Source organism: Somniosus microcephalus, chromosome 19 (assembly GCF_052327205.1).
Source record: "Somniosus microcephalus isolate GS21.2 chromosome 19, FLI_Smic_1.0, whole genome shotgun sequence".
Classification (NCBI taxonomy): domain Eukaryota; kingdom Metazoa; phylum Chordata; class Chondrichthyes; order Squaliformes; family Somniosidae; genus Somniosus; species Somniosus microcephalus.
This window is the reverse complement of record NC_141005.1, coordinates 11892237-11910687: the sequence shown is the minus strand read 5'-3', so window position 1 is coordinate 11910687 and position 18451 is coordinate 11892237. Positions and strand designations below refer to the sequence as shown.

General features: G+C 45.3%; 1 protein-coding gene across 2 annotated transcripts; it reads right to left on the bottom strand.

The window, feature by feature from the left end:
• Positions 1-326: 326 nt before the first annotated feature.
• Positions 327-18374, bottom strand: trmt2a (tRNA methyltransferase 2A). Of its 2 annotated transcripts, XM_086011960.1 has the most exons (12): positions 18267-18374; positions 15167-15798; positions 13055-13163; positions 11852-12033; positions 10939-11053; positions 7297-7412; positions 4979-5090; positions 3110-3232; positions 2077-2152; positions 1345-1461; positions 1090-1186; positions 327-818 (listed from the first exon to the last, which is right to left on the bottom strand). In XM_086011960.1, exons 1-12 carry the CDS (start codon positions 18363-18365, stop codon positions 692-694), a joined length of 1905 nt encoding a protein of 634 aa, XP_085868086.1. In that variant the 5' UTR covers positions 18366-18374; the 3' UTR covers positions 327-691. The 2 variants fall into 2 exon arrangements, with proteins under 2 accessions (XP_085868086.1, XP_085868087.1); XM_086011961.1 differs by lacking the exon at positions 3110-3232.
• Between the last annotated feature and the right edge of the window lie 77 nt (positions 18375-18451).

Genomic DNA, 18451 nt, shown 5'->3' with positions numbered 1-18451 from the left:
AGCTGTATCTCTCAGGCAGGGAGGTATAAAGTTAGAGGCAACTCCAAAGACTGGAGTACGTAATCTCAGCTGACACCCCAGTGCAGTACTTTGGGAGCGCTGCACTGTCGGTCCTGTATTTGGGATGAGATGTTAAACTCAGGTCTTCCATCTCAGGTAGAATTATAAAAATCCCATTGCACCATTCAAAGAGCAAGGGAGTTGTTCTGGTGTCATGGCAAACACGCCACCAAAACAGTTTAATTTGTTCTCTGTGCCCTTACTTGTAAGCAACGCAACAGGAAACCCATTAGAAACATGACCAACAAATGATCAAAACATTAAGGTACTGACCACAGATTTTATTTAGTTCTAACAAATTCATACATGTTGGTAATAAAATTATATAGAGTACATGAACCATTCAGATTGATATCCTAATTTTTCCTATGACTGCAGCCACAGCGCTGACTTAGTTAAAACACTATGCACAAGTAATTTAGAGAAAAATTGTATTCCCACATCATACACATAAGAAATGAAATAGTCACATGCTGCAGAAAGTTATGCACATGGTATATATGAAGATGTGATCTTCAAGGTAGCTTTTTTTTTGGTTAATCCCAAATTTTGTTTCTTTTAACTCCAGGTCGTGTGCATTAGCAATAGCCTCCTTTTCTGTGCGCTCCGGTCAGTTCTGGATCATCTGCTCTTACTCCACTCTCTCAAACAATATTAACAGCTCGTAGTACATTGTATGTGGGAAGAGATCGACAGCCATGGCTTTAACTGGACGGAAAGGAGATCCCTTCACTCGGTGAGATGGGGCACGACAAAGGCTGTGGCAAAAGGTGGGGGGGGGGGGAGGAGGAAGAGAGAAAAAAAGTGTCATTTATATAGTAGTTTGCTTCAAATTTGATTCACATCAGAAGGCTGTTGATTCAATTAGTCTGTAAACTGTGGGTAAAAACCAATGTTCCCTCTTATTTATTTTTGGATGCGCGGCCCCTTTAAGGGACTGCGTGGCCCACTCAACTTAACACTGGAAAAAAAGCTGGTCCTGGACTGCGTGGGACTGGCAGGGATTACATAAGTAAGTACATAACTTACTCCACAAAGTTGTTCATAGCTGCTCGGGCATTGCAGGCAACATAAATTAGACTTTTCAGGTGTTCTGCTCTTCTTATTGCGAGTACAACTCTGGAATCTGCAAGTCAAAAAAATCATCCAATTAAAAAAAAACCCCACATTGTTCATAGAATATTGTATGCTCAGTTATCAAGAGAAAAGGAACAAAAAAAATGTCTGTAATCCTAGACTGGCAACATTCAATAACGCAGTGTTCAGCATCAAAATGGTTCTTACGCAGTCCTGCCCTGGGTGGGTCCACAATAGCAACCAGGTTTGGCGAGGTTAACGAGTTAATTACAGTGGGAAAGAGATCTTCAGCTTTCCCACACAAGAATTCCACATTGGACAGACCTGAATGGAAGCAAAAATTAAACTGCAGTTAGATAGAAATGTCAACATAGTGATTCAGATAAATGTGTTTTCTGCCAGCTTTAAATAGCAGTATGGAACTTGAGTAAATTGCACAATATTAATATACCCTGATGAATCAGAAATAATGTTTTGAAAACTGCATCAAAATTACACTACTTAAACAAATGGAACTTGAATATACGTACTTGTAATAAAATTTGACTGATTCAAGTCAGATCAGGAAGCACTGAGAGTTTCAGTACCTACAATAATCTAATAAGCCTTGAGCAACAATTGCTACTGAATAGTCCCTGGGAGACTTTCTGCAGGTTTCACCTGGTTATCTGTGAGAAGCTACAGAAATGGGCCTGGGTTGGAGGGAGGAGAACAATATCCTTCATGACCATGAGCAGGCTGATCAAGATTTGGCTTTGACAACACCTGGGGCAGGGCCAAGAGATGGACCACCCTGCTGTAATGACTGAGGAAGTCAGTTCAGTAGTAGAGGGATCAACATGGTGGTCATGGGGAGAGGGTTCTGAAACAGGAGAAACCTGAACTTGACATGGTTAAGATTAACAAGTAAATTTACTAGAGATGTTATTAAGTACTAACCATTTAACTCTGCATTCACTTTAGCATCTTCCACAGCTTCCTGGCACATTTCAATTCCAATTACTTTCTTCACTCTCTGAGCAACAAGATTTTAAAAAAATGGTTAATCCCAATATCGGCATTCCTTTTATTACTCACTGGTTCAACAAATTTTAGAATAGTTGATCTCCAGTGTTGATGAGAGTCTGGAGCCTAGAATATAGCTGCAATGTTTAGTTACAGACCTTTTGAGGCCACTGCTCAGGGACTCCCTGTGGGTCCTACTAAGTCCTGAGGTCAATTAGAGTTTGTTTAACGGAAGTTTGCTGATTCTCAGACTCTGCCATGCCACTGCCCATAGGGAAGACAACACATGGAGGGTCCAATACTTCCCACATGGATAAACAGAGAAAGCAGACAAGATCCCTTCTCAGCCTGACTCGAGTGGTGCAAATATAGAAATCATCTCACAAATTTCCCTTCCAGTGCTGCTTTACCTTTCAACACGGCACACAACACAATGTGGTGGACAAGAAAGTGAAGACCAGAGATAAGACAGCGAAGGTAACTTTAGGTGACTTGGGCAGGGGAAAAAAATGTCATTCATTCACCCTACTTGTTGGGTGTAGAAAGCTCTTCTTTCTTAATATTGACTATTGGCAGAGGAGTGCAGCAACGTTCTGGAGTAGAGATACCAACTGCATTGAGGACGGAGGCAACAACATGGACATCAATGCAATTTCAGTGAACGCACTGCAGTCTGAATTGATGGTTTTTAAGTCCCAGTAGCTACCTGCCTGCACTTTCACTTTTTCTGAAACAGAGGTTCATCACACCATCTCCTGCTCTAACTCATTTTCCCCCCAGAACCTCAAATCTGTGGAATTACTAAGTTTTCCCTTACCCCTACATTCCACAGGATTTCAAAACCTGAGCTTCATGTCAACCTACGTTTCCCCAAATGATCTCGCCTTCTCTTCAGTGTTGGTGATGCCTTACGCTATTGGCCCTTGGTCCTTCAACAAGTTTTCTCGGAACAAAACCTTTCATTTACCTTTGCGAGGGAAAGCCCAATAGTTCCAGTGCCACAGCAAACATCCATCACAACACTGTCTTGGTTAAGATTGGCCCAGTCTCCAACTGCTGAATAAAGTACCTCTGCAGCCTGGGTGTTCACCTGGGTTCAAAAATGTTTACATCCGAGTATTAATATTTGCTTGATTGGGTTATGAAGGCCTCAGCACAAAACAGCCCTTTCTGTCCCCCCGTACATAATCAAACCAGGACATACCTCCTGTAGTCAAGAAATCAACCTGTTTCCAGGCCTCAACAAAAGCTGCTTTTCAGTCAGACAAAAGCAACCGGATAATGATTCTGATTTTCCCTCTCCTGATACAGGGAGATGCCTGGCTCCCAATACGCACCCATGGGGAGGCACTAGCCATCTTCTCCATGCCATCCCTCGGCAATGTGGCCAACATTGGGAACTTAGCAGGGTGTGCAGGTGGTAGAAAGAAAAAAATACATCCTACCAATGCTCCCTTTAAGCTGTGCGGCCGCACAGTGCTCCAGGGGTTCCGCGCAGCCGGCGAGCCGGCTTTTAAATTGAGAAAAAACTCGCATGCGCGAACTTTTGAATAGGTCACATGGCCTATTCAGTGTGCCAGTGCAGCCTTCGGTCGCCTGAGGAAGAGAGTGTTTGAAGACCAGGACCTCAAACCTGGCACTAAGCTCATGGTCTACAGGGCAGCAGTGATACCTGCCCTGCTGTAAGCCTCAGAGACATGGACCATGTACAGCAGGCACCTCAAAGCACTGGAGAGGTACCACCAATGCTGCCTCCGCAAGATCCTGCAAATCCATTGGCAGGATAGGCGCACCAACGTGGCCAACATCCCCAGCATTGAAGCTCTGACCACGCTCAATCAGCTCCGATGGACGGGTCACATTGTCCGCATGCCCGATACGAGACTCCCAAAACAAACGCTCTACTCGGAGCTCCGGCACGGCAAGAGAGCCCCAGGTGGGCAGAGGAAACACTTCAATGACACCCTCAAAGCCTCCTTGAAAAAGTGCAACATCCCCACCGACACCTGGGAATCCCTGGCCCAAGACCGCACAAAGTGGAGGAGAAGCATCCGGGAAGGCACCGAACACCTCGAGTCTCTTCGCCGGGAGCAAGCGGAAGCCAAGCGAAAGGAGCGCACGTCAACCCAAGCACCCTACCCACCCGCCCCTTCAACCACCGTCTGCCCCACCTGAGACAGAGGCTGTAGGCCCCGCATTGGACTCATCAGTCACCTGCGAACTCATTTTTAATGTGGAAGCAAGTCATCCTCGGTTCCGAGGGACTGCCTAAGAAGAGAAGAGGTCACATGGCCCGGAAAAAAATTACAGGGAACATTGTATCCCACCACTCTAGGCTGGCAAATTTCACAGCAGAATCCAAGTTTAAAAGATTTTGGGGGGGATCAGGCAGTGTCGTGGGTTAGCACACCGTCCTTCCCCCCGGGGCCTGCTTTTAAATCCAGCCCAGGTGCAAGGTTTCTTCAGTGTAAAGCCACTATGTGGTAAGTGCTTGGATAGTATAAACCCTCTACCTGGTGAACTAGTGACTGCAGCATAAAGTTGTGCATAATCTGGCAGCAATTATCAAGCTCCGCAAGCAGTCACAAGAATGGTTGCTGTGGGAGATGATAATGCTGCACTGGTGCTGTAGGTGGTACCCCTCTACAGCCCAGGGTTTAAGCATCTTGTTGGTTCAGAGTAGAGCTGTCCATTTGGCTGTGCTATACCCAAACTGGGGATGCCTGTCGTACACACCAAGAAACAAGGATGGAATGTGTCCCATTCGCTGGCGCTACATCCTCAAAGGCACAATAAAAGTTCACTTCCTTTAAATATTAAAAAAAATCATTTTCACCTGGAAAAATGCATGAGGAGAAATTCTGAATCTAAGTCCAAGGAGCTCTTCATATATGTACTTCTCCCCAGTCACATGGTCCAAAGGCAAGTCTTCCAAGTTAGGAGATTTTCTGGAAGTGTTCAAAAATAAAACCTTTAGATTCTAAATTGATGTTTTGCCTCCAAAACCTTTGCTACAACTTAAAAAAAAAGTTATTTCAATTAGAGATTTTGACAACTAATACAGGCCAAGAAAGAAAAAGAACCTGCATTTCTATAGCACTTAATACATCCCCAGGATGTTCCAAAGCATTTTATAACCTTTACATATGGGCAATTTGCAGCAAGGTCCCACAAACATCAAATAATTGAGTAACTGGATAATTGCATTCTGGTGGTGTTGAGTGAGGATGAATCTTGGCCAGGACACTGGCAGAACTCTCTTCCCTCAAATACTACCGTGGGATCTTGGTTTAACGTCTCATGTGAAGGGCGTTAACTCAGACAATGCAGCACTCCCTCAGTAATGCACTCAAGTGTCAGCCCTAACTATGTGCTCAAGTCTGTAACGTGACTGGGGTTTAGTAATGTGGGTAGCACTCTCACCTCTGAGTCCAAAGGTTGTGGGTTCACAGTCCCACTCCAGAGTCTTGAGCACAAAAATCTAGGCTGACACTCCAGTGCAGTGCTGAGGGAGTGCTGCACTGTTGGAGGTGCCGTCTTTCTGATGAGATGTTAAACCGAGGCCCCGTCTGCTCTCTCGGGTGGAAGTAAAAGATCTCATGGCACTATTTCGAAGAGCTGGGGAGTTCTCCCCGTTGTCCTGGTCAATATTTATCCCTCAATCAACATACAAAAACAGATTATCTGGTCATTATCATATTGCTGTTTGTGGGAGCTTGCTGTGCGCAAATAGTCAGCCGCGTTTCCTACATTACAACAGTGACTACACTTCAAAAAGTACTTAATTGGCTGTAATGCGCTTTGGGATGTCCAGTGGTCATGAAAGGCGCGATATAAATGCGAATCTTTCTTCTTTCACTTGTCAAGCCTGCCCAAGCATAGAACAACATACTATAGTCACACCACATACAGTTCTGGTAGGTTAGTACTTGAAGCACTGTGTCCTGATTTTGTACCAGCAGATAGTGAAGGAGGGTGAAAAGGAGGGAGACCAGGATGATATCAAACTTTAGAGCTCTGAGGATAGGTTCCAAGAGACAGAATGTTTAACTTCTGGAGAAACATAGGATTAAATAGGATATACGGCACAGAAACAGGCCATTCGGCCCAACCAGTCCATGCCGGTGTTCAGTCCGAGCCTCCTCCCGTCTTTCCTCATCTAAATCTATCAGCATAACCCTCTATTCCCTTCTCCCTCATATGTTTGTCCAGCCTCCCCTTAAAAACAGATTCAGATGGGCGCTATAATTGAAGGTTTTAAAATGATATGGGGATTAGATTTAAAATGGATACGAATAGTGTTGGTAGAGGTCCTGTTTATATAATCCTTAGGCAGAGTTAATTAGATGCAAAAAAAAATTAAACACTTCTCCACTAAATAATACAATGTTGAATAAATTAGCTGTTGAACAGAGGCCCATCTCCCTCGGTGTTGCACATGGGGAGGGTGGAGGATGTTATGTTTCATCACTACAGGGATATGGCATTACTCAGCAGCAATGGTGATGCTGCAGCCAGCACTTGGGGCTTTGTTCCCTTGCTGACTGAGCACATAATGGAAAGAGCCGGGGAGTGGGACTAACTGGATTGCTCTTCGAAAGAGCCAGCGCAGACTCGATGGGCCGAATGGCCTCCTCCTGTGCTGTACTACTCTATAATTCTATGATAATGGACCGACTCAGTTTTCCATTTGTTGTCTGTCTTGCCAGTCCCTTCCTGACTAGTTACTTTTCCTCATCTTTGCCTTTTATCTCTCTTTCCTGCTTTTGCCCTTTTAGAATTTATCTTTAGCTCCTCCCCTGTTTTTTGTTTGCATCTGTGCTTTTGTGATTTGTTGGTACGAAAGAGGGAATCAGAAGTGTGGATGGGTAGAGAGCTCGGTATTGAGATCCAGGAACCAGAACTGCCAGAGTTACATTGCCAGTTCTCTGGTGAAACACAGTGAAGCTCAGTGCAGGTATTTACTTACCCACAGGCAGACCTCCTTTCATAGGCATCTGAATACTGGTGTGTGTATATATTTTTTTTTTAATTGGTAAAGAGTCAGATGTCCCATCAACTAACATTAAAAAGTTTAACAATTTTTAAAAGTTCCCAGGCAATCCATCAAAATCAGTGCTAAACATAATTTCCCAAATCTGGGTAATTCCTTACCTCTGGCCTTCTTCTGCAAAGTAAAGTGAGGTTACTCCACAATCCTTCCCATCACCTTCTGTGAAATATTTGGCTAATTCGCCTTGCAGTTCTTCTAGTTCCGGTTTGGTTAGTTTCTATAAATAGTGGGGGAATGGAATTAAAAGACATAGAAACTCACCAAGTAATAGAGGAAAACTAGCAGTGAAACTACAAGAGACAACAAAAACCGAGCTCCAAAAGTAAAAGCTGTGGGTGCAGTTGTACAGCATACACGTAGCCCCCCCGACAGAAATCTCGGCATCTCAACAAAGCCACTGGTCAGAGGTGCGGAGTAAAGGGCTGATGCCTTTCCACAGGGTGAGAATTATGCCCCCAATCCAATGTTCCCTCTCATTTTTTTTTGTGTGGTCCCTTTAAATTTGCTGTACGGCCGCTATGCGTCTCCGCATGTATGGTATCTTCCAGCAGCAACAACTTGTGAGCAGCCTGCGCGGGACCTCCCGATCGATGCGCGGCCGCACACCTTAGGGGAAACATTGTCCCCATCTCTCTAATGGTCAACTCAGAGCAGCAGAGCCTGGGGACAGACCATGATTGAGGAAGAGTCGAGGAACCTTGGGGGAAGATGGAGGGGGAGGAAAGAGAAGAGGAATTCACACCTTTAAAAGTGGCTGGAAATGTGTTCCGAGTGTGCAATAAACTCTAAGGGTTCAGATGGCGTTGTAAACCTCACAACTGGTCCTCCCATAGTTGCGGTCATCCAGGTCGAGTGTTATTTGTAATATACTCCCAAGTATTACTTAAAACCTATATTCCAGGTTTTAATTGGGGGGGGGGGGGGTGGGGGGGGAAGGAAAAAGAGTCAACAGTATGATGCAGAAGCCAAAAGGATTGGCTCGATCTACCATGACAACTGATGACCTCTCCAAGTGCTCAGATTCAACCAGATATCTATCTATCTATATATATGTCTGTAATGTCCGCGCTTAACTCAAAAGTTATAGAGCGTACCTACACATATGTTATATATCAAAAGAAAGCTTATGATTAGGGGAGTGTCATAGGTGTATTTACTTTTTGGTCAGACAAAAATTGCTCGGACAGTATACAAAAAACGTTCAAAAAACTGACAAAATCCACTCATTAGCGCTGAGTGACGTGATGGTTGACCAATCCTACGGGGGAAGCGCGGTGCGTCACGGGGGGAGTTTCATGGCGTGTGTGGGCGGGGCCTAATCCTGCTGCCTGCCGTGAGTGCGGGAGCGGGAAAACAGATACACAGACATCGACAGAGACAACCACACGGCCCGAGAGACAGCGAGCATACACACACACACAGAGACACATACACCCGCGCGTCCCCCCCTCTCTCTCTCTCTCCTATTTATCTACACAGAGAGAACCGCGCAGCCCGAGAGACAGCAAGCGGGCGAGCGGCAGCGTCGGGCCGGAGCGTCAGCTGAGCTGGGGTGACTCGGGCCGGGCCTGAGGCGCTGCGCCGTGCACGGGGGCTCCAGGTCACCAAGGCCGGGCTCCGAGTCCAGCCCCTTCCCCGGGGTGTCTTCCTCTCTTTATCTCCTTCCCTCACTCTCTCCTTCCCTCTCTCTGTCTCTCTCTCCTTCCCCCCTCTCTCTCCTTCCCCCTCTCTCTCCTTCCCTCTCTCTCTCCTTCCCCCCTCTCTCTCCTTCCCCCTCTCTCTCTCTCCTTCCCCCTCTCTCTCTCTCCTTCCCCCTCTCTCTCTCCTTCCCCCTCTCTCTCTCCTTCCCCCTCTCTCTCTCTCCTTCCCCCTCTCTCTCTCTCCTTCCCCCTCTCTCCTTCCCCCCCTCTCTCTCCTTCGCCCCTCTCTCTTTCCTTCCCCCCTCTCTCTTTCCTTCCCCCTCTCTCCTTCCCTCTCTCTCCTTCCCCCGCTCTCTTTCCCTCTTTCCCCCTCTCTCTTTCCCTCTCTCTCTCTCTTTCCCTCCACCTCCTGGGTGCTTAGGAAGAGTTCTTCAATCCCAATAGTTTCATAAACAGTTTTATAAACATGGCAGAGGTTTCTTCATTTCCCTCGGCAACGCCGGGTACTCCAGCTAGTATGTAATAGGTAATAACAACAGAAAATGCTGGAAATACTCAGCAGGCCAGGCAGCATCCGTGGAGAGAGAAACAGTTAACGTTTCAGGTCTGGGACCCTTCATCAGAACTGGAAAAAGCTGGAGATGTAACAGATATTAAGCAGGTGCAGAGACGGTGGGGGGGGGGGGGGGGTGGTTAGGAGGGGAGGAAGGAATTGAAAGAACACCCTGTACTTTTGTAAGAGGCAGGAAAGATAAAATGTTGCAAATGGGAATGGCAAAAATCATACAGCATGAAAAATGGGGGCAGGGATAATTATCTGAAATTGTTGAACTCAATGTTGAGTCCGGCAGGCTGCAAAGTGCCCAATCGAAAGATGAGGTGCTGTTCCTCGAGCTTACGTTGAGCTTCATTAGAACAATGTAATAGGCCGAGGACAGAGAGATCAGAGTAGGAGTGAAGCGGTGAATTAAGGTGACAGGCGACCGGAAGCTCAGGGTCACCCTTACGGACTGAACGGAGGTGTTCCACAAAACGCTCGCCCAATCTGCGTTTGGTCTCCCCAATGTAGAGGAGACCGCATCGTGAGCAGCGAATACTGTATATTAAATTGCAAGAAGTACAAGTAAATCGCTGTTTCACCTGGAAGGGGTGTTTGGGGCCCTGGACAGTGGGAAGGGAGGAGGTAAAAGGGCATGTGTTGCATCTCCTGCGCTTGCACGGGAAGGTGCCAGGTGAAGGAGAAGGGCTGTTGGGGGTGATTGAGGCGTGGACCAGGGTGTCCCTTCGGAATGCTGAAAAGGGAGGTAGGGGAAGATGTGTTTGGTGGTGGGATCACGTTGGAGGTGGCGGAAATGGCGGAGGATGATCCGTTGAATGTGGAGGCTGGTGGGGTGAAAGGTGAGGACAAGGGGAACCCTATCGTGGTTCTGGGAGGGAGGGGAAGGGGTGAGAGCAGAAGTGCGGGAAATAGAACGGACACGGTCAAAGGCCGTGTCAACCACGGTAGAGGGGAATCTATATGTAATAAGTAATTCCACCTGAGTCTATATTGGTAAGGACTGTCAAGTAACATTCATATCATCAGCCAATAATAGATTTGCTTACCAAGAACATAGTTTTCATGGGACTCAAGACATCAGAAGTCACTGAAAGTGTAGCCTAGAACAATTCTCTATCCTTTGTTACTGTGTTTTATGCTTTAGAACTGCTAATCAACGGCAGAAGTTTTTATGGAACCGCTTCGATATGAAGAAGTTGTTTTACCCCGTGACGTAACGAATGGGACAGAGGGCTGTGGGCAGCGCTCTCAGTTCAAGATGTCACTGCAGCAGAACTTCAGGCTGCAGAAGGCATTCCATGCAAATGCCTGTTCCCAGGCTGCCTTCAACGAGCAGGTGGGAGACATAAAAACACAGGAACAAAAGACAGACAACACTCACTGGCAAGTGGACAAATAGCTTAGCCACCTTTCTGTGACAGCTCAGACAAATTTTACATTTGGCACATTAACCATTCTGCACCCATTTTCTCTTGACTGGTACTAAAGTACAAAATTACCATGAGACGATCAGACTTCGAAAACTTAATTACTGACAACAGTACCTGAGGGTTGAAGTAAATTATAGCCATGATCTGCTTGGCTCTAGTGATGCGTACAGTCAACTGCTTCCAGTGACCTTCATATGTTTCTGGGCTATACACAGAATAAGGAGATGACCTGCGAACCAAAACACACGATCAGAAATGTGATAAACTTTGAAATAGAATTTTTGGTGGGGGGATGGAGAAAGAGGGGGACTTTCTGTAACTTCACCGGTGACTTGAATATGATTTATTTCAGCACGCTCCAATCTGCTGCTACTGTCCTTTCCATGGCACCTTGTAACCAAATTGGCAAACAGGCTAAAGCCAGCCTGGATGGTGACCCTTCTGGAGTGGATTTCTGCTATCTCTGTTCTGTTGGCATGCCGTATAATCACCAGAGGATCGCCCAAAACAATGCTGCTGTTTTGTTTTTAGTCACAGCTAAGACAACCACACCTCAACAACGACCACTAAACTGTTTCAAAAGAAATCTCTCCGCGTCCGTGTGTTTTGGACTGCCAAGTGGCTCACAAAAAAATGTCCTGATTACCGTGTAGAATTCTGCAGGTCGTTGTGACAAAAATACAAGAATGTTGAATTGGTATTTCAAGCAGCAACAGGTGTCGGCAAACAGCGCAGGTCCGAATCCCACCCTAGACTGCTATTTGCACAGGCGTATTTCACCAGATCACTGGAATTAAACCAAGGCAGCTAGCCCGTCTAAAATTAATACCTTCCTTCAAACCAGCACAAAGGGGCATTGGGCAGAAATGGTCGGATCTCAGATTATGATGCTTTCCAGGTGAATGGGAGACACCCTTTCCGGGGAGGCAAAGGGAAGCAGCAGCAGAAAAGGGATATGGAAAAATACTATAATAACGGGGAAAAAATAACACGGTAATCCACTGAAATAGTGAGTGGCTTTAATAACCTTATGTAGTTCTGAAATGCCTTCACAACTTCCTTTGTTTTGGCTGGAATATGAACAGTATCAAATGGCTCTACTACTGCACACGATCCTCCCTTGTATTTACCCAAGCGACATCCTATAGTTTTATCTTCTCCATTTGCTCCAACGCCAATTAGAAACTCGCATTTGTTACGGTATTCAGTCTGAAACAGAAAATCGCAACGCTGGAAATAAACTGGCATGATTGAAGCCATAATTAGCACAAACACCAAACCTGCACCGTTGTAGCCGCTACATCCCGCATCACTCATTGGATTCGGGTAGCATCCCAGTCAGGATTTTGGAAAGTTAGGTAACAATTCAAAGATGCTGAAGTGTGCGTGCGCTCGTGTGCGTGCATACGCTCATGTCAAAATGAGGTACAGGAAACTTTGTGCTATCCGGCACCGACGGGACCGAGCTGCTGCCGTTCCCTCAAAATTGCCGGACACTCCAGAGTTAATGTTGAAACATACGGAGATTTTCATCTCCGTATGAATCAACAAACCCCGTTGCTTAGCAACAGTCTCTAAACAGTCGGCAAGCGTCTCTGTAGCGTCTCTAGCTGAAGCTGTTGCTTCGCTACAGACCTTGCAGAGCTTGACTGTTCAAACAAAGCAAAGAAAAGAAACAAAAAGAATAAAAAACGGCTCCTGATTTTTGCCGGTGGCTCCAGCTTGCCAGACGGTTCGCCTCCGGATAACTCAAAGTTTCCTGTAGCTGGCCGAAATGGCTACCGCCTAATTATCTGCAAACTTTGCTGGACCAGAAACACTCCAATAGCTAAAGACTGGGTTGTCTATTTCCATTTGGAATTATAGGCTTTCAATATTCATGCTTCCCCACAGGCCCAGGAACTATTTCCGTTACCAAGGCGCCATGTGGCTGGGCTACTAATTGGAGGTTCTGTAGCTCACTGTGCCATTTCTGTCCCTCTAACTGTGTTCATTAGATGGGATCTGCTGGCATCCGGAAGGGTCGATCAATGGTCAGAAGTCAGAAAGTTCGAGGATCAGCTTTTCTGTACAATTACAATAAGGTATTTGAACTTTCGTTCTCCTCCACCCCCACCAGAATCACTATTGTTCTGTTCACTCAAATCTTAGGAAAGATTCTGGCTACAAGAAACTGAGACCCGAGGAGATGAATTCACAATGCCACGTGACTTACTGGATGTCAACGTACCTGCAGTGGTGACGGCTTCACTCCCTCTAATGGGCAACAGGTTCCACCGTGTATCTTTTTCTGTTCAAACACCCATGGCACGAAGGCTCGATTATGGGTTCCTATTTCCCTAATAGTTTTTAAAAAATCACAAGGGGACAATTAGATTCCACTAAATTAAAAGTTGTACCATAAAAAAGCCAATTAACTGATCTATTTCAATTGTGTTTGTGGAGTGTGTTGCTGCAGATTGGCTGCAACAATTGACTATTTAATAATCAGTGCATTTCCAATTTACAGTGTGAAGCACTTTGAAATGTGATAATGTGCTATAACAGATCGCTATTTTAGGGGGGGGGGTTTTTGCATTTGAATTTGATTTTCCTTCTTCACCACCTTGTGGAGCTTCATTTCCTTGTTCAGTCAGGAAGGCCACAGATCAATGCTGCACAGCAACACATTCTCTCCAGAGTTGGCCTCATGGTGCTCTGGCCCAAAAACCGTTGAAATATGGCTAATGAGATTGGCACGTTCCACCAAGGGCTCAGTGTCCCCGCATCCCATATCACAGTGACACAGCAGAATGTGTGTGTTCACTTAAGTGAAGGAAGCCTGTTTAAAAATTCCGTTCAGAATAGAGACCACTCCGCCGCCACCACCTCCGCCCCCCAAAAATAGCCCCCTAATCTTGACGGAAGGCATTTACACTTCCAAGTGCAAACATCCTCGTTATATTTTCCGATCATATTCTCATTGCTGCACAGTTTTGCAGCAGAGAGGGTGGCACCTGCCTGCTCCCCAGCAGACATCAATGCTTTGTCTGCCCAGCTGCCACGGGGACCACGAGTAAAGACACCTCTTCTGATTGGTCCTCTTTCTTGAGCTGTGTGGCTTGGGGGACTGAGCATTAGACTGAAAACAAACGAGAAGTCATATTGACACAGCGCCTTAATGTAGGAAAATGTCCCAAGGCACTTCACAGACGTGCAAATGAAAACAGAACCCAAGCCAAAAGAGAGATTAGGACGGATGGCCAAAGGTTTGGTCAGAGGTAGGTTTTATTGGGGTTCTTAAAGGAGGAGAGGAATGAGGAGAGATGGAGGGCAGTGGGGGGGGGGGGGGTGGAATTCCAGAATTTGGAGCCCAGGCAGCTGAAGGTGTGTCTGCCAATGGTGGGCAATGTTTAAGAAGCCGAAGAGTTCCGGGGGGTGTTACAGGGGCACTGCCACGGAGGGATTTAAATGCAAGGATGAGCATGTTAAATTTCAGGAGCCAATGTAGGTCAGCAAGGACAGCGGGGGTGACAGGCATGGTCCTACTCGCTAGTGCTCCAATCGGCTGCACTGTCAACACCACCAACTGCAGAAAAAAGCCTGGGAGCACGTTCCCGAGCTGGACAAGTCTACTGCGAATGGCAGCAGCACCACAGCGCCTCAATCTGCCGACCTCATTCGGATTGCACCAGCAAGCTGTGGCCGCCAGTCGCGGCCCCAGAGGCAGCACGCCAGTCGCGGAATGGAGAGCGAAATCGGCCAGGTGGGATGCTGCCCGAGGGCCTCAACCGAGTCTGTTGCGGGGCGGGGTAGTCAGCATAAGGATCAAATTTCCACTGAAATCGCTTATGACCCATTATTTATTCAAATTGGTATTAGATTGTGATTTTTTTTAGCTCCTAACAATGAGGGATGTTAATGCTGGAGAATGGAACACACTTCTATTGTGGACACTCTGTGGCAGCACTTCCAGATCAGGTATAGGGCTATTCAATGCAAGGCAAAGCTCTCTCTACTCTGTTCCAACAATGCACGGTAAATGGTCAAAATAGGGTCCAGAATTAAACCAAACTGTATCCACATTTAACCATCCTCGCCGACGGGGTAGGAATGCCATTATGGGCAGCTGCGTGCTGTGGACCCCATCCAGGAACTGGCCAGAGGGACAGTCCAAACTAAACTCACTTCGAAGCCCTACAGCCTGCGGAAACTTCTATCTCAGCAGTGTTATTTAGTCTTGGATTTCTGACAATTAGGCAGTTGCATTAAAAAAGGCCCAACGGCAGGGTGGTGCGTGTGTGTTCTTATAAAAGACATGCCTTCACCATCAAACCCAGAACCCCAAGGTTAACGTACATACGTGGTCAACAACGCCAACACTTGCAAGACATTCTGCTCTTTCTTTTTCAGCTGTTCTTCATACGGAATGTTCCACAGGGGTGTCACAACATCAGCAATTTGTTCGCTTAAAGGTCTGTCCAAACCTTCCACTGGAACAGCACGCTTCTGCTCGTGATCATCATTCTCAGTGCATTCCTGCTTTCGTTTCTTGGCAATAGGATCAGCTTTTGGTTTTGCCAATCGGACGCGCAAATTCCTATTTTTCCAAACTTGCCCCTGAAGGACCTCCATGGCTCGGTCTCGTTCCTGCTCTTCTTTAAAAGTCACAAATGCAAAAGGCCGTTTGCCAAATAGTTTGATTTTATGAGGAACCAGGCTATTCCTGCTGAGGAATTTTCTTAAATCGCTGAAACTCACAAACTTTGGGAGGTTCTGTATTTCAATCTTGTAAATCTCAGATGTAAAAAGATCGCCTTTGATATATCGATAGACATCAGCCCTAGGCTCAGTCCCTTCCATCTGAGTTTCCTTTGAGATACTAGAATCTTCATTTTCTTCCGGCACAGCTAAATCAGTTGATTCACTGATTTCTTTTTGAACCTCTCCAGGAGATATGCTGGTTCCTTCTTCTGCCATGGTTTCACCAAGATTCTAAAATACATATACCATCATTACAAACACTTTCCGCTGACAGACACACAACATCCAGCACTCCCAGATCAGGCATCATATTGCCAAATACTCCCTCAATTCTACTCCAACAAATCCAAATTCATAAGAATCCTTAACCTATCAACATGAAGTCTTGATTTTTCACCCAAGTGTCTGAGGGATATTGTTCATTTGTGCCAAATTATGAACTTTTTTTTTTGCATTGGCCTATGCCATTAGGATCTGAACTGAATGCTTAAATGCTTTGTCCCCCACTCCCTCCCTATACATGACCCTTATAGCCATTAGCCAGCAAGCTTTCATCGACTCTATCCAAAGTGGATTCAGTGCCCAAAGTGAAAGAATATGCAGCATCATCCAGTCCCCTGTATTAAACTTCTGAAGATAGACAGAAAAGTCCCATCGCCTAGACTTTACTTTGTACAACCCCCGCTCCCCGATGGAACCACACCATCCATCTGGCAAGTCTGCATCCACACCTCTGCCAATGTTACAGGGGGTGCATGTGATATCCCAAGTTGTCTTGCCCTTCCCACACAGTGTACAAGTGAAAGCCTCAGCTCGGCACCTCCCCATAAATTCCCATGACCAGAAACTCATTGAACAGCGGGACTGCAGAGAAACCAATTTGCATCTCACCGTTCAGTGGCACAGAGAAATCACATACACCACGGTTTCAGCTGCTACCTCACTTCTCTCCCCCACCCCAACTCAGAGAAACTGAGAGCAACTGCCAACCCAGAGATCAGCTAACTTAGCACATACCAGGGAAGTAAACGTGGTCTCTACAGCTCAGTTCCAGAATGTGGCCCTTTGCACATTAAGTTGTCCAGTGTGTTTGTCTTTTTATTTTTTTTTATACTTCCTACGTAAACAGTGCCAAGTACGCAATCAAGATGTAACTAAAATTTAACAGTTCCGTAAACTTAACTATCTGGCAGCATTAAGGGAAAAGTAATTTTGTCTCATCCTCTTAAGTGCCCCATACCTCCTAAATGATATTCCAGAGTGGTCTAATGCAATTTGTCTTCAGATTCAGAAGATCAAAACTTGAGCATATAAATCAAGGCTGACACTTCAGTGCAGTACTGAAGTGCTGCCTTTCACGAGATATTAAACCAAGGTCCCATCTACTCTCTCAGGTGGACGGAAAAGGTTCCATGGCACTATTTGAAAAGCAGGGAAGTTCTTGCATGTTCTGGCTAACATTTATCCTTCAACCAACACCACCAAAGCCAGATTAAGTGGTCATTCATTTCATTGCTGTTTGTGGTAACTTGCCTACAAATTCCTACTACAGGAAACTTTCGTTTAACCGGAGGTTAAATGTCCGGAAAGCTCTATCTACCGGCAAAATTCAGGAGCCGTTTCCTATAAGTTTTTTTTTACTTCTCATTGCTTTTTTTTTCCCCAGTCAGGCTCTGCAAGGTCTAGCTGAAGCTGTTGCTTAGCTACAGAGACGCTTTTAAGCTGCGGCCGACTGTTTTGAAGCTGTTAGGGTTTGTGGATTCACACGGAGCTCAAAAGCTCCGTATGTTTTAACATTAGCGCTGGTTTCTACGGCAGTTTTGATGTTACGGCACCAGCTCGGTCCAGTCAGTGCCAGATACCAGAAAGTTTCCTGTACCTTTTGCCTGTAAAACAGTGACTTCACTTCAAAAGTTAGGAAATATGTTCTGCATTTTGAAGGTCACTAGACTACTGTAGGGCCTGTCTATATTTTATTTTTAAAAATATAATTACAGGACATTGTGCTGAGCAAATTTAATGTGCAACAGGTTTTTTTGTGTTTAGCCCAAAGGCAGATCAACTCGTTGTTCATGTGTCCAATAACAAATTAGCACTGGATACTGAGTTAATTAGAACCAATTACTCAATTACTAAAACAAATTAGTAATAGAATGAATTAAAACCATTAGCTTTGGAAAGCAAAACTTTAAGTAAACTTAACTGCATTAGTATCTAAAGTTTATACTGCAGGGTGTATATAGAGCTTTTATTGCATTTAAGTAAACTATTGCAAGGCATCTGGTTTTGAATAATTTCAGGTGACCTGCACAGAAAAATCGTCCATTCAACTTGAAAACATGTCACCAACATTTTTTATAAGAAGCTAAAATATATTTTTAGAAGCCAAAATGCACAATAGTGAAGAGTGCAGATTATCAAAACAGCAATTCTAAAAACGTCGTTAAGGGCAGGAAAAAGACTAGCATTTACCATTTTTAAAAGCAGGAGGAAATAGACAGAAAATTTAACTGCTTAACAGCACAAGAGTGGGATATTTTAAAGGAGAGTGGAATGTTTTTTCTTAATGCGATTGCTTTTTACACACTGCTGCAAAATAAAACACTCTAACGTTCTTTGTACGACTCAGAAGGTAGAAATACATATTTAAAACAAATGCATACCGCCCTAACGTGTTTATTTATTAATTTTTCACTCACATTGACTAATTTGCTGGGCTGGCCACAGCGCGCCTCCATTTTGTAAAAAGCAAATAGGGGCCGCGCCGCACAGCATTGTGGGATGGCCCGCCCGGTCATGAGGTTAAAAAAAAAATTTTTTAAATCGAATTTCTAAGTTTATCTTCCACATGAGATGATAAATTAAAAGGTTTTTTTAAACAAAT